The following is a 24,248-nucleotide window of genomic DNA, read 5'->3' as shown; positions in this document are numbered from 1 at the left end:
CATGCTCTGAAGGAACTCTGGTTGGGAAACCCTGCTCTAGAGGAACCCCGGTTGGGAAACCCTGCTCTGGAGGAACCCAGGATGGGAAACCCTGCTCTGGAAGAATCCTGGTTGGGAAACCCTGCTCTAGAGGAACCCCGGTTAGGAAACCCTGCTCTGTAGGAACCTCGGTTGGGAAACCCTGCTCTGTGCTCTGGAGGAACCCTTCTCTGAAGGAACCCAGGTTGGGAAACCCTGCTCTGGAAGAATCCTGGTTGGGAAACCCTGCTCTAGAGGAACCCCGGTTGGGAAACCCTTCTCTGAAGGAACCCAGGTTGGGAAACCCTGCTCTGGAAGAATCCTGGTTGGGAAACCCTGCTCTAGAGGAACCCTGGTTGGGAAACCCTGCTCTGGAGGAACCTCGGTTGGGAAACCCTTCTCTGGAGGAACCCCGGTTGGGAAACCCTTCTCTGGAGGAACCCCGGTTGGGAAACCCTTCTCTGGAGGAACCTCGGTTGGGAAACCCTTCTCTGGAGGAACCCAGGTTGGGAAACCCTTTTCTGGAGGAACCCAGGTTGGGAAACCCTGCTCTGGAGGAACCCTGGTTGGGAAACCCTTCTCTACACCCAACTTTTGGGGAAAAGTCTGTACCCATCTTTTGGGGAAAAATAATATACAATATCTTTTCTGGATTTCTTGCTGCATCCTGTTTACTGACTTTCTATCTGTGCACCCCCCCCCTTTTTTTTCCTACCAGCAGGGCTGCTGATAAGGCAGTAGAGCCAGCCCTCCTGTACTGGGCCCAGACCCCATCAGTTCAAAAAGGGGGCCCGGGCACCTGCTGAGCAGGAGGACCGGCTGTACTGTCTTATTGCAGACACCGATCCTCTTCTGCCTCCCCCTGCAGTGCCACCAGCTTCTCCTCTTCTTTCCCTCTCTGGCTGCACTGCAGGGGGATTGGTTCTAGCACATACGCCCCTTCCATCTGCTGTCCAGGCTTCCCTCCTCTCCTCTCCCACCGGCAGCCGACAGGGGGATGTTTCAAGATGGCGAGCGGGGGAAGGGGCTGATAAATATGTAATTTACTGGCTTCCTTCCTTTCCCGAATGAACACAATGGGCGATGAGTGTCAACCACTACTGTGCCCATTCATCGCTGTGTTTACTATGCTTCAGTTTATGACTGAGCAGGAAGTCTCAGAGCACGTACTATTCATTCATCTGTGCAGCTGAGGCTACAGAAAAAGGGACTGATAAATCAATGCCCTATGTCACTTTCAGCCGGGGTAAGGGGGCCCTGTCAGTTAGGCTGTATGGGGCCCCACGATTTCTAACAGCAGCCCTGCTCACCATTGCTAGGCAGACGAGTCCTCAGTGAGGGAAACCACTATGAAGCCTCAGCTCTAAAAACGCCCAACAAGAAAAATCCCATTCATTTCAATGGCCCCTGTTCACATCTGAGCATTCTGTCGCCTTAAGCAAAATGCCCATCGCTAAAAAAAGTACACGAGCTTCTTCTTTGGCTGATTACACGTTTTACTGGTTTTCATTGGTCACTTGTCAACCCAAAACATCTGCACAAAAATGCTGCAAAAACGCTACAAAAAACCCAGAAAAAAACGCTTGAAAAACACCCGAAAAATAGCAATGCCTTGATGTAAATGGAGCCTCAAGGCTGCTTTTAGCGCCCCCCCCCCCCCCAAAAAAAAAAAAAATATCAAAAGATATTTTTGCTAAAATTCCATGCAGAAATGATGCCGTCATCAAACAAGATCCATTCATATGAATAGCGCTGGTCTGCAGGTGTAGTAAGGCAATACCTCGCCACCTGGTAAATGTTCTCTGAAGAGCAATCAACATGCTGACTGCTCTTCAGAGAGCAAAGCCAATGTGAGCAAGCCCTTTATTTATTTATTTATTTTATTTTTTTCTTATTATTATTATTTATTTATTTTTTTAGAATTTTATTTTTTTTACTTTTTATTTTATTTTTAGAATTTCTTATTTATTTATTTTACATTTTTAACAGCCCTGTTAGGAAGGGAGAGGGGGGGGGGGGGCTTTGGTGAAGTATCAGAAGTCTAAGCAGACCCTTGATGTCTCACATTTGAGATATGGAAAGGAACTGACAACACAGATTCCCCGGTTCCCTTCTCTGCAGCCTCAGCTGCACTGCACAGTGAATGAACAGGAAGTGATCTGTGCTGAGCGGCTTCCTGTTCATTCACAAACACAGTTTACTATGCTTCAATGATGAATGGACACAGGATAAGGTGACGAGATTTTTAAAGTGAAATCCAGGGACATCATTTCTTTTTGTATTGGCAAATGGCACAGGACTGTATAATATACAGAGCGCTGGGCACAGGACTGCATAATACACAGAGTGCTGGGCACAGGACTGTATAATACACAGAGCGCTGGGCACAGGACTGTATAATACACAGAGCTGGGCACAGGACTACATAATACACAGAGTGCTGGGCACAGGACTGTATAATACACAGAGCGCTGGGCACAGGACTGCATAATACACAGAGCTGGGCACAGGACTACATAATACACAGAGTGCTGGGCACAGGACTGTATAATACACAGAGCGCTGGGCACAGGACTACATAATACACAGAGTGCTGGGCACAGGACTGCATAATACACAGAGAGCTGGGCACAGGACTGCATAATACACAGAGCGCTGGGCACAGGACTACATAATACACAGAGTGCTGGGCACAGGACTGCATAATACACAGAGTGCTGGGCACAGGACTACATAATACACAGAGCGCTGGGCACAATACTGCATAATACACAGAGCGCTGGGCACAGGACTGCATAATACACAGAGCGCTGGGCACAGGACTGTATAATACACAGAGTGCTGCTGGGCACAGGACTGCATAATACACAGAGCGCTGGGCACAGGACTACATAATACACAGAGAGCTGGGCACAGGACTGCATAATACACAGAGCGCTGGGCACAGGACTACATAATACACAGAGTGCTGGGCACAGGACTGCATAATACACAGAGTGCTGGGCACAGGACTACATAATACACAGAGTGCTGGGCACAGGACTGCATAATACACAGAGAGCTGGGCACAGGACTGCATAATACACAGAGCGCTGGGCACAGGACTACATAATACACAGAGCGCTGGGCACATGACTACATAATACACAGAGCGCTGGGCACAGGACTGCATAATACACAGAGCGCTGGGCACAGGACTACATAATACACAGAGCGCTGGGCACAGGACTACATAATACACAGAGCGCTGGCCACAGGACTACATAATACACAGAGCGCTGGGCACAGGACTGCATAATACACAGAGCGCTGGGCACAGGACTACATAATACACAGAGTGCTGGGCACAGGACTGCATAATACACAGAGCGCTGGGCACAGGACTACATAATACACAGAGTGCTGGGCACAGGACTGCATAATACACAGAGAGCTGGGCAAAGGACTGCATAATACACAGAGCGCTGGGCACAGGACTACATAATACATAGAGCGCTGGGCACATGACTACATAATACACAGAGCGCTGGGCACAGGACTGCATAATACACAGAGCGCTGGGCACAGGACTGCATAATACACAGAGCGCTGGGCACAGGACTACATAATACACAGAGTGCTGGGCACAGGACTGCATAATACACAGAGTGCTGGGCACAGGACTACATAATACACAGAGTGCTGGGCACAGGACTGCATAATACACAGAGTGCTGGGCACAGGACTGCATAATACACAGAGCGCTGGGCACAGGACTACATAAAACACAGAGTGCTGGGCACAGGACTGCATAATACACAGAGAGCTGGGCAAAGGACTGCATAATACACAGAGCGCTGGGCACAGGACTACATAATACATAGAGCGCTGGGCACATGACTACATAATACACAGAGCGCTGGGCACAGGACTGCATAATACACAGAGCGCTGGGCACAGGACTGCATAATACACAGAGCGCTGGGCACAGGACTGCATAATACACAGAGCGCTGGGCACAGGACTGTATAATACACAGAGTGCTGCTGGGCACAGGACTGCATAATACACAGAGCGCTGGGCACAGGACTACATAATACACAGAGCGCTGGGCACAGGACTGCATAATACACAGAGCGCTGGGCACAGGACTGCATAATACACAGAGCGCTGGGCACAGGACTGCATAATACACAGAGCGCTGGGCACAGGACTACATAATACACAGAGTGCTGGGCACATGACTACATAATACACAGAGCGCTGGGCACAGGACTGCATAATACACAGAGCGCTGGGCACAGGACTGCATAATACACAGAGCGCTGGGCACAGGACTGCATAATACACAGAGCGCTGGGCACAGGACTGCATAATACACAGAGCGCTGGGTACAGGATTGCATAATACACAGAGCGCTGGGTACAGGACTGCATAATACACAGAGCGCTGGGTACAGGACTGCATAATACACAGAGAGCTGGGCACAGGACTGAATAATACACAGAGCGCTGGGCACAGGACTGCATAATACACAGAGCGCTGGGTACAGGACAACATAATATACAGAAGGGTGTTGGGCATAGAGTGCAGGGTTCAGAGGTTTGCTATGCACAGAGGACTCTTCTACCCCCACATCCATAGCTCACCTCTGCACCCTTCTCTCACAGATTATCTCTGCAGCCACCTCTTAGTCCTTCCCCCACAACATGTCCTGTGTACAGTAATCTGGCCCTGAATGCTGGGCACAGGACTACATAATACACAGAGCGCTGGGCACAGGACTGTTTAATACACAGAGCGATGGGCACAGGACTGCATAATACACAGAGTGCTGGGCACAGGACTGCGTTTTTTTTTGTATTGGCAAATGGCACAGGACTGCATAATACACAGAGCGCTGGACACAGGACTACATAATACACAGAGCGCTGGGCACAGGACTGCATAATACACAGAGCGCTGGGTACAGGACTGCATAATACACAGAGCGCTGGGTACAGGACTGCATAATACACAGAACGCTGGGCACAGGACTGCATAATACACAGAACGCTGGGCACAGGACTGCATAATACACAGAGCGCTGGGCACAGGACTGAATAATACACAGAGCACTGGGCACAGGACAACATAATATACAGGAGGGTGTGGCATAGAGTGCAGGGTTCAGAGGTTTGCTATGCACAGAGGACACTTCTGCCCCCCCCCCCCCCCCACATCCACATCCATAGCTCCCCTCTGCACCCTTCTCTCACAGATTATCTCTGCAGCCACCTCTTAGTCCTTCCCCCACAACATGCCCTGTGTACAGTAATCTGGCCCTGAATGCTGGGCACAGGACTACATAATACACAGAGCGCTGGGCACAGGACTACATAATACACAGAGCGCTGGGCACAGGACTGCATAATACACAGAGTGCTGGGCACAGGACTACATAATACACAGAGCGCTGGGCACAGGACTGCATAATACACAGAGCGCTGGGTACAGGACTGCATAATACACAGAACGCTGGGCACAGGACTGCATAATACACAGAACGCTGGGCACAGGACTGCATAATACACAGAACGCTGGGCACAGGACTGAATAATACACAGAGCACTGGGCACAGAACTGCATAATACACAGAGCTCTGGGTACAGGACAACATAATATACAGGAGGGTGTGGCATAGAGTGCAGGGTTCAGAGGTTTGCTATGCACAGAGGACACTTCTGCCCCCCCCCCCCCCCCCCACATCCATAGCTCACCTCTGCACCCTTCTCTCACAGATTATCTCTGCAACTGCCTCTTATCCCTTCCACCACAACATACCCTGTGTACAGTAATCCGGGGACAGACTTGGTCTGGGGACAGTGTCCTCAATCTGGGGACATCTGGTCACCCTAACACAGGAGCGATTGGTACCCATTGCTCACTGTGTTCATTCAGGAATAGAAGGGTCCAGTAAATTGAATATTTACCAGCCCTTTCCCTGCTCGCCATTTTGAAAAGATCCCTGTGTGCCAACAGCATTAGCTGGCAGGAGAGGAGGTAAGCCGGAAGCACTGTGGGGGGGGGAGTGGGTCACAGAGGTGGCCCCCGGGCAGCAGGTGGAAGGGGCAGATGCTAGAACTGATCCCCTGGGAGCATTGCTGGCTTTCTCAAGAGTATCTGCTGACTTTTAATATAAGGACACTTACTTGGCCAGGGTTCCCCCCTTGTCGGCTCCCTAGGCCAATTCCTCAATTGGCTTTGGATACAGGCGCCGGCATCGCAACTAAAGGAAACCAGCAGTAAATACGGAAGCGCATGCGCGAGTCACGCTGCACGCGCCAAGTGGTCCCGTTGTCTTCTGTGACACATACAGGTCCCAGAAGGCAATGGGGGGAAGGAGAAGGACCAAAGCAATTGGGGAAATGACGTACCTCACTGCGGCAAGATAGGGCGGAAGGGCAACTGAAAAGCATAAAAAGTACCAAACTATATAAAAAAAAAACAATATCCAAAAATCGGGGGGTGGGGGAGGGGGGGGGGTTGTGCTTTTTTGTTCAGGGCCTGTTTGCTATTTAGCCTGGAACTTCGCTTTCATTTTAACCACTTGCTGACCAGCCGTCGTAGTTTTACTGCAGCACGTTGGCTCTACTACGCGAAACAACGTACATGTACATCGCTTTGTGTAACAGATAGTGGGGGGCGCGTGCCCATTGGCCAGTGGGGGAGTCAGCCCCTGCATCTCCTGTACCATGTCCTCAGCCCCTTTATCTACTGTACCATGTCCGCAGCCTCTGCATCTCCTGCACCATGCCCGCAGCCTCTGCATCTCCTGCACCTTGCCCGCAGCCCCTGCACCTCCTGCACCATGGCCGCAGCCTCTGAATCTCGTGCGTAATGCCTGCGGCCCCTGCATCTCCTACACCATGCACGCAGCCTTTGCATCTCCTGCACCATGCCCACAGCCTCTGCATCTCCTGCACCATGCCTGTGGCCCCTGCATCTCCTACATCATGCCCGCAGCCTTTGCATCTCCTGCACCATGCCCGCAGCCTCTTCATCTCCTGCACCATGCCTGCGGCCCCTGCATCTCCTACACCATGCTTGCAGCCTTTGCATCTCCTGCACAATGCCTGCAGCCTCTGCATCTCCTGTACCATGCCCACAGCCTTTGCATCTCCTGCACCATGCCCGCAGCCTTTGCATCTCCTGCACCATGCCCGCAGCCTTTGCATCTCCTGCACCATGCCCGCAGCCTCTGACATCTCCTGTACTATGCCTGCGACCCCTGCATCTCCTACACCATGCACGCAGCCTTTGCATCTCCTGCACCATGTCCACAGCCTCTGCATCTCCTGCACCATGCCTGCGGCCCCTGCATCTCCTACATCATGCCCGCAGCCTTTGCATCTCCTGCACCATGCCTGCAACCTTTGCATCTCCTGCACTATGCCCGCAGCCTCTGCATCTCCTGCACCATGCCTGCGGCCCCTGCATCTCCTACACCATGCTTGCAGCCTTTGCATCTCCTGCACCATGCCTGCAGCCTCTGCATCTCCTGTACCATGCCCACAGCCTTTGCATCTCCTGCACCATGCCCGCAGCCTTTGCATCTCCTGCACCATGCCCGCAGCCTCTGCATCTCCTGTACCATGCCCGCAGCCTCTGCATCTCCTGTACCATGCCCACAGCCTTTGCATCTCCTGCACCATGCCCACAGCCTTTGCATCTCCTGCACCATGCCCACAGCCTCTCCATCTCCTGCACCATGCCCGCAGCCTCTGCATCTCCTGCACCATGCCCGCAGCCTCTGCATCTCCTGCACCATGCCCGCAGCCTCTGCATCTCCTGCACCATGCCTGCGGCCCCTGCATCTCCTACACCATGCTTGCAGCCTTTGCATCTCCTGCACCATGCCTGCAGCCTCTGCATCTCCTGTACCATGCCCACAGCCTTTGCATCTCCTGCACCATGCCCGCAGCCTTTGCATCTCCTGCACCGTGCCTGCAGCCTCTGCATCTCCTGTACCGTGCCCGCAGCCTCTGCATCTCCTGTACCATGCCCGCAGCCTTTGCATCTCCTGCACCATGCCCACAGCCTTTGCATCTCCTGCACCATGCCCGCAGCCTCTCCATCTCCTGCACCATGCCCGCAGCCTCTGCATCTCCTGCACCATGCCCGCAGCCTCTGCATCTCCTGCACCATGCCTGCGGCCCCTGCATCTCCTGTACCATGCCCGCAGCCTTTGCATCTCCTGCACCATGCCCGCAGCCTTTGCATCTCCTGCACCATGCCCGCAGCCTCTGCATCTCCTGCACCATGCCCGCAGTCCCTGCATCAATTTGTAATAATGAAAATCCATCCTGCATATCAGATATTTACATTACGATTCATAACAGTAGCAAAATTACAGTTATGAAGTAGCAACGAAAATAATTTCATGGTTGGGGGTCACCACAACATGAGGAACTGTATTAAGGGGTCGCGGCATTAGGAAAGTTGAGATCGGCTGATCTAGAAGCTGATATTAACATTTTTATTTCTGCTCCTAGAAGCTAAATACAGTTTTATCCTATGTGTCCATGCACACGACTTCAGGCTCCATTCACACCTATGCATGTTGCTTTTGAGCATTTCTGTAGTGATTTTTGCTGTGCTTTCCATGCTTTTTTTTTTTTTTCTTTTTTTGCGGTTTGCGTTTTTTATGCTTTTTGTTTTTTTTTTTTGGAAAATTGGTTGTTGCGCAGATTTAAAAACGCAAATCACAGCAAAATCGCTGTAAAAACTCACTACATGCATTTCTGCAACTTCTCCATTGAACACTATTGAACCCAAAAAGCAAAGCAAGGCAGTGTTTTTGCGCTTAAAAAAAAAAACAGCCCCCGACCATTTCTGAAAATGCAGAAGCACAAAAAATGCATTGATGTGAACGTGTTCCATAGGAAACCATGTTAAAAAAAAAAAAAATGGCCTGCGTTTCTGCAAAAAGCATGAAAAAACGCATTGGTGTGAATGGAGCTTTAGGCTATTAGCATTTTTTTTAACCACTTGCCGACCGCTTACTGAGCTGGTACTGTGGCAAAGTGGCTCGTTATCGTCCAGCGACGTAGACCTACGTCAGCAGACCCTCTCTGCGGCACGCGCGCGCTGCCGGAGGCTCGCTCCCGCTGTATTCAGACACAGCGGGAGTCGGGCCAGGGGAGGAGAGGCGGTGATCACCGCTGCTCTTCCCCGATCATTCGGGGATCGAGTGAGGAAATCCACCCACTTGTGTAAACAAAGCAGGCGGATCTCCTATGTGACAGGCAGGGACAGATCACAGGATTCAGCATAGCTGAACCTGCCATGTGTGTCTGTGTCACACAATCCCCTCCCCCCACACACATGTCAGTAAGCACCAGGCATACATTTAACCCCTTGATCACCAATAAAGTTAACCCCTTCCCTGCCAGTGTCATTATTACAGTAACAGTGCATATTTATAGCACTGATTACTGCAGTAATGTCATTGGTACCCCCAAAAGTGTCAAAAATATCAGTCAAGGGTCCGATCTGTCCGCCGCAATGTCGCAGTACCGCAAAAAAAAACGCAGATCGCCGCCATTACTAGTAAAAAAAAATAAACAATAAAAATGACATAAATCTTTCCTGTAGTTAGTAGATGCGATAACTTTTGCGCAAACCAATCAAAATACGCTTATTGTTATTTTTTTTTACCAAAAATATATAGCAGAAAACAAATTGGCCTAAAATGTTAAAAAATTTTGATTTTTAAATTTTTTTGGGAATGTTATATATCAGAATGTAAAAAATATTCATTTTTTTTTCAAAATGGTCGCTCTTTTTTTCAAAAATTAAAAGTCGCACAGGTGATCAAATACCACCAAAAGAAAGCTATATTTGTGGGAAAAAAAAAAGGACATCAATTTTATTTGGGTACAGCGTTGCACGACCGCACAATTGCCCGTTAAAGTAACGCAGTGCCGAATCGCAAAATATGGCCTGGTCAGGAATGGGGTAAAATCTTCCGGTCTTATAGCGGTTAAAAATACGCTCATTGAGAATTTTTTTAGTCAAAGACATGTAGCTAAATACATTTTGGCCTAAATATATGACAACAATTGAATATATTGGATATTTTTTAACTGTCAAAGTAGAAAATGTCAATTTTTTCGCAAAATTTTCGCTCTTTTTTTATTAATATCACAAAAAATGAAAAGCGCAGAGGTGATCAAATATCACCAAAAGAAAGCTCTGTTTGTGGGAAAAAAAAGGACGTAAATTTTGTTTGGGTATGGCGTTGCATGACCGCGCAATTGTCAGTCAAAGTTGCGCAGTTCCAAGTTGCAAAAAGTGGCTTGGACGTTATGCAGGAAAATCCTCCGGTGGTAAAGGGGTTAAGCTTCAGCTTTTAGGAGTAGAAAAAAAAAATGTCTTTGTAGAATTTCTTGCAGCGCTTTTCCAGTAGAAAAAAAAAAAAAGCTAAATGCTCTTAACTCCTAAAAGTTACTAAAATGCTACTAACCGCTTTATTTTAACTTTTTTTAATTTATTTTTTTCATGTACTGCAAAAACTCCAATAAAATGAAAAGCTAAATAAATGCTTCTAAAAGCTACTAAAATGCTACTAGAAGCTGGCACAAAAATACTATTATCAGCATTTTTCATCCAGCATTTTTTTCTAGCTTTATTTGAACTTATGAAAAATGCTAGTGTGAATGGAGACCTAGTGCCGGTTCACACTAATCCGATGCCAGACATCGCATGTGACTGGCACTGCATTCCTGTGCAGATCACATGCAGTGTTTGTGCGATGCGATTTCAGCCATACAAAATGTATGGCTAAAATTGCATCGCATTCGCACCAAAATGGTGCAGGGCCCTCTTTTTTTTTGTTTGCGCTGGAATCGGATCGCGTGGGTGTTCATACCTATGCGATCTGATGCCTGCGCCATTTCACAGTTCGCAATCTGAGGGTGTCATTAACCACTTGCCGACCACCGCGGGTACATATACTGCGGCAAGTCTGCTCTGTCCCGTGAAAACGGCGTAACTGTACGTCCTTTCGTGGGACCGCTAGTGGGGGCGCGCGCAAGAGGGGGTAGCCAATGAGCGGGTCCGCCGCTGCCGGGCATCCCGCGATCGCTCCCCGTGGAGACAGAACGGCGGTCTGTTGTTGTAAACACGGCAGACCGCTGTTCTGTCAGTTATGAACACAGGGATCCTCTTATTTAGGAACACAGATCTCTGTGTTCATGCAGAAAGCCAATCCCCCACACAGTTAGAAAGCACCCCCTAGGGCAGTGATGGCTAACCTTGGCACTCCAGATGTTTTGAAACTACATTTCCCATGATGCTCAACCACACTGCAGAGTGCATGAGCATCATGGGAAATGTAGTTTTGAAACATCTGGGGTGCCAAGGTTCACCATCACTGCTCTAGGGACACACTTAACCCTTTGATTGCCCCTGGTGTTAACCCCTTCCCTGCCAGTGTCATTAGTACAGTGACAGTGCATATTTTTAGCACTGATTACTGTAGTAATGTCACTGGTCCCCCCAAAAGTGTAAAAAATGTCAGTTAGGGGTCCAATCTGTCTGCCGCAATGTCGCAGTCCCGCTAAAAATCAGAGACCGTCGCCATTACTAGTAATAAAAAAAAGAAATAAATAAAAATTACATAAATCTTTCCCCTAGTTTGTAGACGTGATAACTTTTGCGCAAACCAATCAATATACACTTATTGGGATTTGTTTCTCTGCCAAAAATATGTAGCAAAATACAAATTGGCCAAAAATTATGAAAAAAATTAGATTTTTTTTTTTATTGGGAATGTTTTGTAGCAGAAAGTAAAATATATAGTTTTTTTTTTTTTCATCAGAATTGTTGCTCTTTTTTTGTTTATATCGCAAAAAATTAAAATCGTACAGGTGATAAAATACCACCAAAAGAAATCTCTGTTTGTGGGGAAAAAAAATACATCAATTGTATTTGGCTACAGCATTGCACGACTGTGCAATTGTCAGTTAAAATAACGCAGTGCCGAATCGCAAAAAATGGCCTGGTCATTAAGGGGGGTAAATCCTTCCGGTCCTTAAAGAGGAGTTCCAGCTGCTAAAAAAAAAAAAAAATGTAAAAAAAAAAAATGTAAAAATCCTGTAGCTGCTGATTTTTAATATATAGACGCTTACCTGTCCAGGGAACCCCCGCCATGTCGGCACCCCAGACGATTTTCGGATCTGCTGTCAGGTGCTGCCGTCACCATTCATTCTGTGGGAAACCGGCAATGAAGCCCTTCGGCTTCGCAGCCGGTGCCCTACTGCGCATGCGCGAAGCGCGCTGCACATTCTAAATGGCTTGGCGGCGGGGGAAGGAGGAGGAGTTGTCAGTTAAAATAACTCAGTGCTGAATCACAACAAAAAAATGGCCTGGTCATTAAAGCGGCAGTATACTCCACCTTTTAATTTTTACCTACAGGTTAGCCTATAACAGTGATGGCAAACCTTGGCATTCCAGATGTTTTGGAACTACATTTCCCATGATGCCCAACTACACTGCAGAGTGCAGGAGCATCATGGGAAATGTAGTTCCAAAACTTCTGGGGTGCCAAGGTTCCCTATCACTGGTCTATAAAAAGGATTACCTGTAGGTAAAATGAATACCTCCTAAACCTGCACGGCTTAGGAGATATTCACCCTGCATTCGGCCGCTGACACCACCGGCGCACGCGCTCTGAAGGTCCGGTATTTCTTGCCGGACCTTCATAGCTCTTTGCCAGAAAGTGAATGCGCCCAATAGTGACGTCATCGCGGCTCAGCGCCGGAGCGCAGAACCCGGAAGAGACGCCGAGGGATCATGTCAGCTCCCTAAGTATTTCATAATGTGCTAGTATGCGATGCATAAAAGATGCTGCATGCAGGACTTTTTAAAATGCAGCGCACAGATGTGAATGGGTATGGAGGATTTCAGGGGGGGGGGGTACTTTTCATGAGCTTTTTACTCTGGAAAAATCCTTCCCAGCATGGAAAAATCATACGGGGGGGAGGGGGGGGGGGTCCAAACTCCTCCACAATAGACTCCCATTGCAGCATCAGGGAAGAGGTCTTCCTTCTGTTAAGCTGCATATGTGCATCATTCTGTGCTGGACTGATTGAATGCCACCAGAACCAAGACCAAGATGTCACTAGGGGGTGCCATGAGGGGTTCCCACCATCCCTGTGCTGAGTTCCCGGGGTCTATACACCTGCTGTGCCCATTATGAGGGGTTCCCACCATCCCTGTGCTGAGTTCCCGGGTCTGTACACCTGCTGTGCCCATTATGAGGGGTTCCCACCATCCCTGTGCTGATCTGTGTCAGACATTTGTGCACAGGCTCCAGGATTTTCATGATCGTGTCATCTCTGAGCCGCCATCTCAGTCCAGGAACTAGGAAGTGACCCTGGATGATACCTCAATAAAGATGGCGCCGAAGGAAAAACAATACTGTCTTTATATTATTATTATATCAGGTTGTCCACCCGCAGCGTTCCTCTGTGTAAACCATATGACCAGGATCGCCTTCCTCCCTTTACATTCCTATTGGCCAGTAAGGCAGCGCATCCTAGTGATAGTCCAATGGGAATGTGTGGGAGGCGGGGCTCAGCAGCAAAGAAATGGCGTGATGGATATTTAGTGACTGCTGTGTGGAGACTCCCCATTAGTCAGCTTCAGCTCCTTCTCTGTCCAATCACAGGTTGGGGGCGGGAAGTGACCAAGCTTTATTGCTTACCTGCAGTAGAGGAAAGTGAGGTCAGCAATTGGCCGGCTCTAACCAATCACAGAACAAATCACAAATCCCCTCCATTGGGTTCAGTTGTGTTTTCCTGGCATCACCCGTCTTCTCATCCCCCATGGTGGGTGTTGGCGGCACAGAGAGGGTCAATTCTTCCGGATGGACGGCGTTCCTGGACTGGGGGGGAGGGGGGAGGGAGGAAATTCCTCATAATTACTGGAGCCGGCCCAACATGAAAGGCTCAGACATGTCAGCGCCGATCGTTATCTCAACGTGCAGATCGCGCCATTTGTTTCTCGCGCTTGTTTACCAAACATTGAACGTTCGATCAGAAATGTCACCTCTTATCACGCTTCTGGTTGGGGCTTATTTGCAAAATGTGAGCGACACATTCCGACCGTTTTACCCCCCCGCGGTATCTCACGCCGCCACAGAGGTGGTCGATATCCAGAGAATCCCATTCTGCAGGATTTACCAGTTTTTAGGCTGCCTTCAGCGTTTTGTGAACCTGCATGAAAAAAATCGCACTATTTCGCGTGCGTTTATGAAATGCGCAAAAAAACCTCCCGTCGCACCTCATTGGTAATGGCAAAAAAGAAGTACAAAAAAAACACTTGTGATAAAAAAAATTCAGGAATCCGGATGCTTGAGTCCCGTTCGCACCCCGCGTTTTCTTAACGCCTTTTCCCGCAGCACGCATAGGGCACGCTATTATTTCAATGGTCTGTCCTAGGAGGGACAAATGCAGCAAAGTAGCGCATGAAGCTTTTTTTGCCGCATTCGGTTTTGCTAATTTCTTACTGCACGTTTTTGATGCATATGTTGTGCTTTTTTTTCACACAGCACGCATAAGGCATTCTTTTCATCTCAATGGGCCTGCCCTACATGGGACAAACGCAGAAAAGTAGCGCAAGTCGTTTTTTTTTTTTGCATTCGGTTTTGCTAATTTCTTTCCACATGTTTTTCATGCATTGCTTGCGCTTTTTTTCACACAGCATGCATAAGGCATTCTTTTCATTCCATTGCCCTACATGGGACAAACACAGAAAATTAGCGCATGTAGCTTTTTGCCGCGGTCAGTTTTGCTAAACTCTTACTGCGCATTTTTTCTGCATTTGTTGCGCTTTTTTTCACACAGCATGTATAAGGAAGCCTTTTCATTTCAATGGGCCTGCCCTATGTGGGACAAATGCGGAAAATTAGCGCATGTAGCTTTTTGCTGCATTCAGTTTTGCTAATATTTACTGCACGTTTTTGCTGCATTTGTTGCGTTTTTTTTCCCACAGCACGCATAGGGGCACCCTTTTCACCTCAATGGGCCTGCCCTACATGGGAGAAACATGGCAAAGTAGTGCATGTAGCTTTTTTGCCGCATTCGGTTTTGCTAGTTTCCTACCACACATTTTTTACACATTTGTTGCGTTTTTTTTTTCACACAGCATGCACAAGGCAGCCTTTTCACCTCAATGGCCTGCTCTACGTGGGACAAATGCGGAAAATTAGCGCATGGAGCTTTTTGCTGCATTCAGTTTTGCTAAGTTTTTTTTACTGCACTTTTACCACATTTGTTGGGCATTTTTTCACACAGCACGCATAAGGCGTTTTTTTTTTTTTTTGCACAGCACACATAAGGCAGCCTTTTCACCTCAATGGGCCTTCCCTACGTGGGACAAACGCGGAAAATTACCGCATGTAGCTGTTTGCTGCATTCAGTTTTGCAAATTTTTTTACTGAGTGTTTTTGCTGCATTTGTTGTGCTTTTTTACACACTGGACGCATAGGGGCACCCTTTTCATCTCAATGGGCCTGCCCTACATGGGACAAACGCAGAAAATTAGTGCATGCAGCTTTTTGCCACAGTCGGTTTTGCTGCACATTTTTGCTGCATTTGTTGCGCTTTTTTTCCCACAGCACGTATAAGGCAGCCTTTTTATCTCAATGGGCCTATGAGTGCCGATCGTTATCTCAACGTGCAGATCGCGCTATGCGTTTCTCGCGCTTGTTTACCAAACATTGCATGTTCTATCAGAAATGTCACCTCTTATCCGGACACACTGGTTGGGATCTATTCACAAAATGTGAGTTACGAATTCTGACCGATTTACCCCCCCCCGCAGGATCTCACGCCACCACAAAGTTGGTCGATATCCAGAGAATCCTATTCTGCAGGATTTACCAGTTTTTAGGCTGCCTTCAGCGTTTTGTGAACCTGCATGAAAAAAATCGTACTATTTCGCGTGCGTTAATGAAATGCGCAAAATCCGTCTGTCGCACGTTCATTGGTAATGGCAAAAAAGAAGCACTTTTGTAGCAGGAAAAAAACAATCGTTTAAAAAAAAATGCAGGAATCCGGATGCTTGAGTCTCGTTCGCACCCCGCGTTTTCTTAACGCATTTTCCCGCAGCATGCATAGGGCACTCTATTATTTCAATGGTCTGCCCTAGGAAGGAGAAATGCAGCAAAGTAGCGCATGAAGCTTCTTTGCCGCATTCGGTTTTGCTAATTTCTTACAGCACGTTTTTGATGCATTTGTTGCGCTTTTTTTTCACAAAGCACGCATAAGGCATTCTTTTCATCTCAATGGGCCTGCCCTACATGGGACAAACGCAGAAAATTAGCGCATGTAGCTTTTTGCCGCAGTCAGATTTGCTAATCTCTTACTGCGCATTTTTTCTGAATTTGTTGCGCTTTTTTTTCACACAGCATGTATAAGGAAGCCTTTTCATTTCAATGGGCCTGCCCTATGTGGGAAAAATGTGGAAAATTAGCACATGTAGCTTTTTGCTGCATTCAGTTTTGCTCATTCCTTACCACACGTTTTTGCCGCATTTGTTGCGCTTTTTTTCACACAGCACGCACAAGACAGCCTTTTCATCTCAATGGGCCTGCTCTACGTAGGACAAACGCAGAAAATTAGCGCACGCTGCTTTTTGCCGCAGTCAGTTTTCCTAATGTCTTATTGCGCATTTTTGCTGCATTTGTTGCGCTTTTTTTCACAAAACACGTATAAGGAAGCCTTTTCATTTCAATGGGCCTGCCCTACGAGGGACAAATGTGAAAAATTAGCGCATGTAGCTTTTTGCTGCATTCAGTTTTGCTAATTTCTTACCACGCTTTTTGCCGCATTTGTTGCGCTTTTTTTTCACACAGCACACATAAAGCAGCTTTTCACCCCAATGGGCCTGCCCTACGTGGGACAAACGTGGCAAATTAGCACATGTAGCTTTTTGCCGCAGTTAGTTTTGCTAATTTTTTACTGCGCATTTTTGCCGCATTTCTTGCGCTTTTTTTTCACACAGCACACACGAGGCAGCCTTTTCATCTCAATGGCCTGCCCTATGTTGGACAAACGTGGAAAAGTAGCGCATGTAGCTTTTTGGCGCAGTCAGTTTTGCATGTCTTTTACTGCACGTTTTTGCTGCATTTGTTGCACAGTTTATTTTTATCACAGAGCAAAACACGCATATGCTTGCCATGTTTTGGGTGCGATTAACCGTAAACAGCACCACAAATATTACGCGTCTGTTTAGTGTTTCATAAACGCATGCAAAAAACGTTCGATTTGTGCTCAGATGTGAACGGAGCCTTATAAAGGTACATAAGCTGTTTTGCTGCGTTTGTCACGCATTTGGCATCCTTTTTAGGTAATGATCTTCATGTAATGCGGATTGGCGCGTTTGCAGCACGACATTCGCAGCAGAACCGCACTGCCATCGAAATGAATGAATCGGCAATTTGCGACGTGCAATTTGTTATTTGAAATCGCCAGCAGAATAGTGCCAATTCTGCCCACAGTTCAGATCACTCAGTTGTGAATGAATGGCACAGCTTTGATGCATTGTGGTAAAGCACGCATTAATACAATGTGACAATGTGATTGGCCTGCCATCTTTTTATCTCACCTTTTTTTTTTTCCACACAGCAAAACGCGCGCCCGCTGGCCATAAACAGGAAACTGAATCACCAACATATTGCGTGTTTTTACTGCATTTCGTAAATGCGTGCAAAAAATGTACAATTTATCCATGCATGTACCAAACGCTGAGATGGGAATAGACCCATAAGAAGGTACATTAGCGATCTTCCTGCGTTTGTCGCAGGCTGCCCTATGCATATGGTGCAAAAACACAGATCAGCCCCCGCTGCAGCCTCCAACCTTGGGACTTGCCACAAAGTTACAATGTACAGTCTGATCACTGGGGGAGGGGAGACTGAGGAAATGCTTTCTTCTCCTTCTACAAAGTTACAATGTACAGTCTGATCCCTGGGGGGAGGGGAGACCGAGGAAATGTCTCCTCCTCCTTCTACAAAGTTACAATGTACAGTCTGATCACTGGGGGAGGGGAGACTGAGGAAATGCTTCCTCCTCCTCCTTCTACAAAGTTACAATGTACAGTCTGGTCACTGGGGGAGGGGAGACAGCACATCAAACTTGAGATCTGATTTATCTTGGTGCCCTTTGAAAGCTTAGTGATGAGATGGATTGCTTAGCTTGCTCTGTAATAGAGATGGTGCCGGCCTGGTGGGTGATGCAGACGCTGTTAGTGAAATGATTGGATGAGTCGCAGTTTAGTGTCACCGCTCTCCGCACTTCATGTCATTGAACTTCTCCTCCAAACATTTCACATTTCTGTTGGGAACAAAGACAAGCGATAAATCTTCATCATCCTTTCTGAGAAATCTCATAATTTAATCATCATTTATTAAAAGTTGTCCTATTGTTAGTGTGACTGTGGGGGGGGGGGGGGACATTAGAGTGTAAGCTCCTCTGGTACAGAGACTGATGTGACTGTGGGGGGGGGGGACATTAGAGTGTAAGCTCCTCTGGTACAGAGACTGATGTGACTGTGGGGGAGGGGACATTAGAGTGTAAGCTCCTCTGGTACAGAGACTGATGTGATTGGCTCAGTGATCTCTGTACAGCACTGTGGTATATGTCAGAGATATATAAATGTATAATAATAATAATAGTGTGTGGGGGAGGGGACATTAGAGTGTAAGCTCCTCTGGTACAGAGGCTGATGTGACTGTGGGGGAGGGGACATTAGAGTGTAAGCTCCTCTGTACAGAGGCTGATGTGACTGTGGGGGAGGGGACATTAGAGTGTAAGCTCCTCTGGTACAGAGGCTGATGTGACTGTGGGGGAGGGGACATTAGAGTGTAAGCTCCTCTGTACAGAGGCTGATGTGACTGTGGGGGAGGGGACATTAGAGTGTAAGCTCCTCTGGTACAGAGACTGATGTGACTGTGGGGGAGGGGACATTAGAGTGTAAGCTCCCCTGGTACAGAGGCTCATGTGACTGTGGGGGAGGGGGCATTAGAATGTAAGCTCCTCTGGTACAGAGACTGATGTGACTGTGGGGGAGGGGACATTAGAGTGTAAGCTCCTCTGGTACGGAGACTGATGTGACTGTGGGAGAGGGAAAATGAGAGAGTTTAAGCTCCTCTGGTACAGAGACCGATGTGACTGTGGGGGGACATTAGAGTGTAAGCTCCTCTGGTACAGAGACTGATGTGACTGTGGGGGAGGGGACATTAGAGTGTAAGCTCCCCTGGTACAGAGACTGATGTGACTGTGGAGGAGGGGACATTAGAGTGTAAGCTCTTCTGGTACAGAGACTGATGTGACTGTGGAGGAGGGGACATTAGAGTGTAAGCTCTTCTGGTACAGAGACTGATGTGACTGTGGAGGAGGGGACATTAGAGTGTAAGCTCTTCTGGTACAGAGACTGATGTGACTGTGGGGGGAGGGGGACATTAGAGTGTAAGCTCCTCTGGTACAGAGACTGATGTGACTGTGGAGGAGGGGACATTAGAGTGTAAGCTCCTCTGGTACAGAGACTGATATGATTGGCTCAGTGATCTCTGTACAGCACTGCGGTATATGTCAAAACTATATAAATGTATAATAATAATAGTGTATGACTGTGGGGGGGGGGGGGGGAGGGGACATTAGAGTGTAAGCTCCTCTGGTACAGACACTGATGTGACTGTGGGGGAGGGGGCATTAGAGTGTAAGCTCCTCTGGTACAGACACTGATGTGACTGTGGGGGAGGGGGCATTAGAGTGTAAGCTCCTCTGGTACAGAGACTGATGTGACTGTGGGGAAGGGGACATTAGAGTGTAAGCTCCTCTGGTACAGAGACTGATGTGACTGTGGGGGAGGGGGCATTAGAGTGTAAGCTCCTCTGGTACAGAGACCGATGTGACTGTGGGGGGACATTAGAGTGTAAGCTCCTCTGGTAAAGAGACTGATGTGACTGTGGGGGAGGGGACATTAGAGTGTAAGCTCCTCTGGTACAGAGAATGATGTGACTGTGGACGAGGGGACATTAGAGTGTAAGCTCCTCTGGTACAGAGACTGATGTGACTGTGGGGGGACATTAGAGTGTAAGCTCCTCTGGTACAGAGACTGATGTGATTGGCTCAGTGATCTCTGTACAGCACTGCGGTATATGTCAGAGATATATAAATGTATAATAATAATAATAGTGTGTACTCGGAGTTCTCTCGGTATATATTAGATCTCAGTAATAATATTGATCACAGTGATACAGATTGATATTTTCTATCTCCCCCATACAGGCCCTTTGTGCACTCTCACCATAGAGAAGACGTACCCGGAGGACGGCGGCCAGTATAAATGTATAGCGGAGAGCTCAGCGGGGAAGGCGGAGTGCTCCTGTAATGTCTCTGTAGAAGGTAGGTGATCAGGTTGCGGTAGGTGACGTCACATTGTTGGTCGCTCATTCCAGCTAAAGATGGAGTCATGAAAGAGTGAGATACGATGTGTGATGTTTGGTATATATGAAGCAAAAATGTTTTACTCGTATTTATTACAATGTATAATAAAGTAGATTATACTGATCGCTGTATAAAGTGGGGTGCACAGTATAAGAAAATCGGGCGAACGATCGTCTGATCTTCCTCGTTGTTTTCACAGCAAATCGGAACCAATGAACTTTTTTTTTGCCTTCCTCTGGATCTCCTGCGGGTATAGGATTGTGTATATGGGATTGTATGGTTGGGGTGGGTATAGTATTGTGTATATGGGATTGTATGGTTGGAGTGGGTATAGGATTGTGTATATGGGATTGTATGGTTGGGGTGGGTATAGGATTGTGTATATGGGATTGTATGGTTGGGGCGGGTATAGGATTGTGTATATGGGATTGTATGGTTGGGGAGGGTATAGGATTGTGTATATGGGATTGTATGGTTGGGGCGGGTATAGGATTGTGTATATGGGATTGTATGGTTGGGGCGGGTATAGGATTGTGTATATGGGATTGTATGGTTGGGGGCGGGTATAGGATTGTGTATATGGGATTGTATGGTTGGGGCGGGTATAGGATTGTGTATATGGGATTGTATGGTTGGGGCGGGTATAGGATTGTGTATATGGGATTGTATCTTTGGGGCGGGTATAGGATTGTGTATATGGGATTGTATGGTTGGGGTGGGTATAGGATTGTGTATATGGGATTGTATGGTTGGGGCGGGTATAGGATTGTGTATATGGGATTGTATGTTTGGGGAGGGTATAGGATTGTGTATATGGGATTGTATGTTTGGGGAGGGTATAGGATTGTGTATATGGGATTGTATGGTTGGGTTTTCAATACTGTTTTTTTTTTTTTTTTTTGCTGGTAGAACCAGGTGGACTTGTCTTTTTTCAACCATACTAATTCTGTAACCAAAATTCGTACGAAAATTCTTGTACAACAAAGCCTTTTTTTTTGTTGTTTCTGATCATGCGCAATCTTTCTTTTCTGATTTTTCTTTTTCCCCGCAGCAGCCGGCAGGAGAGGAGGGAAGCTGGCAGCACTGCAGGGGGAAACGGGGGGCTCCATGAAGCAGGCAGAATTGGCCCTGCGTGGGGTGATTAGGGTGTGCCCAGGCACACCTGGCACACCCTGCCCGCATCCCTATGATAAAGAATCACATGCAAGGGGAAAAAAAGAGCATTTTCCTGGCCCCTTCCTTTTCCGAATGGACACAGTGAGCGATCTGTACCAATCACTCCTGTGTTCATTCCTAACTGAAGTTTTTGAATGAACAGGAAGCCTCTCAGCACAGAGCACTTCCCATTCATTCTCTGTCCAGTGAAGCTGAGGCTGCAGAGAAGGAGACTGGGGAATCTCTGTCCTCAGTCCCTTGCTCTGTCTCAAAAGTGAGACATCAGGGGTTTGTTTAGACACTTGATATTTAAACAAAGCCCCCCAAAGGGGCTCCTAAAAAAATTGTAAAAAAATAATAAAAAATAATATTGTAAAAAATAATAAAAATAAAAAACTGCTGACACCGTCCACTGCCCTTCTGACACCAATCTCTGCTCTACTGACACCAAACTCTGCTCTACTGACACTGTCCACTGCCTTAGGGCCCTTTCACACGGCCGCTCCGCTTGTCCGCAAATCATCCTATTTTTTTGCGGATGATTTGCGGACATAATGTAAGTCAATGGCATTGCGGATGTCAGTGGAATACCATCCGCTGACATCCGATTTTCTTCCTTTCAGTTCTGTTCCGTTTTTTCGAATGGAACAGAACCCTATTTTTTCATCCGTTCAAAAAACGGAAAGGAAGGAAAATCGGATGTCAGCGGTGTCATCCGCTGACATCCGCAATGCCATAGACTTACATTATGTCCGCATATCATCCGCAAACGGATGGGATGATATGCGGGCACACGGAGCGAATGACACAAATGTCATCCGCTCCGTGAAAAAAAAAAAGTCCCGCAGCGGAAAAAAGCAGCGGAGCGGCCGTCTGAAAGAGCCCTTACTGACACCGTCCACTGCTCTACTGACACCATCCACTGCTCTACTGACACCGTCCACTGCTCTACTGACACCGTCCACTGCCCTACTGACACCGTCCACTGCCCTACTGACACCGTCCACTGCCCTACTGACACCGTCCACTGCCCTACTGACACCTTCCACTGCCCTACTGACACCAATCTCTGCTCTACTGACACCATCCACTGCTCTACTGACACCGTCCACTGCTCTACTGACACCGTCCACTGCCCTACTGACACCGTCCACTGCCCTACTGACACCGTCCACTGCCCTACTGACACCGTCCAATGCCCTACTGACACCAATCTCTGCTCTACTGACACCGTCCACTGCCCTACTGACGTCATCCACTGCTCTACTGACACTGTCCACTGCCCTACTGACACCATCCACTGCCCTACTGACGCCGTCCACTGCCCTACTGACGCCATCCACTGCCCTACTGACACCGTCCACTGCCCTACTGACACCGTCCACTGCCCTACTGACACCGTCCACTGCCCTACTGACACCGTCCACTGCTCTACTGACACCATCCACTGCCCTACTGACACCATCCACTGCCCTACTGACACCATCCACTGCTCTACTGACATCATCCACTGCTCTACTGACACCAATCTCTGCTCTACTGACACTGTCCACTGCTCTGCTGATATACGCGCATGTATGTTTGTGCTCTGGGGTGCACCCCTAATACAATAGGCTGCGCACACCAATGTTCCTCATGAGTAAAGCTTAACCTAATTTACTAAACTCTGGAGCATCTTCACATGCAGAGTGCACACTCTATTTGCCTTTAGTAAATCAACCCCACAATGTTTGTCGGTTCCTAAGTAATTTTCTTGAAAAAAATGCCCATTTTAACGTGTGTGAGAAATTATTTACCTGGCCCCTCATCAGTGCAGTCTTATGAGGAGTGACACATACAGGGCTGCTGATAGAAATAGGGGGCCCCAAGCACACAGGGGGGCCCGAACACACAGGGTGGGGGATTAGTGACAGACGACAATTGTGTCTCTCTTCCTCTAGCAGCTAAAAGCTGGCAGCAGGGAGAGGGGGAGAGAGAAGCTTTCATCTGCTTGAGGAAGAGAGGCACAATTGTCATCTATCACTAATCCCCCACCCTGTGTGGGCCCCCCTGTGTGCTCGGGGCCCCCTGCAAGATGACCAGTGGTCCCCCCTTATCAGCGGCCCTGGACACATACACCTGTTGAGCGTACAATGTGATGCTCGTGGACTGGAATTCACAGGATCTCTATATTGGCTCAACCATTATCTGTAACCTGCTTTTATCACCCCATTCCGCCCACCATTGAACTCCGCCTCCTTGTCCCCGGGGGTCACAGCGATGGATGCTTTGTATCTTCTTTCTCTATGCTCATCGCTAATATTTCTTCTCTTCTGTTTCAGATACTTCCGGAAAAACAGAAATAAAGAAAACCAAAAAGCCTCGAAGTAATGCGGCCCCAGCCGGCACAGCAGAGAGTAAGTGTCCCCCAATCCTGGCCTGTCGCCCTCAAATCACTTACCTACATTTTAGTTGGACAGAGGGGTAGCAGAGCTAGCACTCCGTTTTACCCATCTGGGCTTATCCAGTCAATGCAAAGAACCCCAACAGAGCACCTATAGTGACCAATCAGAGCCCTTCTTTTACTTATCTTAGAATCTGGCCACCATGGGTTTCCAT

General features: G+C 47.9%; 1 protein-coding gene across 2 annotated transcripts in view; it reads left to right on the top strand.

Annotated features, from left to right (window-relative positions):
- MYLK (myosin light chain kinase) overlaps nt 1-24,248 on the top strand; it is a 358,890-nt gene that overhangs the window by 234,599 nt on the left and 100,043 nt on the right. For both annotated transcript variants that reach the window (XM_082262181.1, XM_082262182.1), the window contains exons 17-18: nt 20,337-20,453; nt 23,972-24,046. In XM_082262181.1, coding sequence (XP_082118307.1) covers nt 20,337-20,453; nt 23,972-24,046 — 192 coding nt within the window. The remainder of the gene's footprint in view (nt 1-20,336; nt 20,454-23,971; nt 24,047-24,248) is intronic.

The sequence above is a fragment of the Pelophylax lessonae genome (assembly GCF_965119305.1).
Source record: "Pelophylax lessonae genome assembly, chromosome: 6".
NCBI lineage: Eukaryota > Metazoa > Chordata > Amphibia > Anura > Ranidae > Pelophylax > Pelophylax lessonae.
Note: the sequence above shows the minus strand (reverse complement) of the source record. Positions and strands in the feature narration are given on the sequence as shown.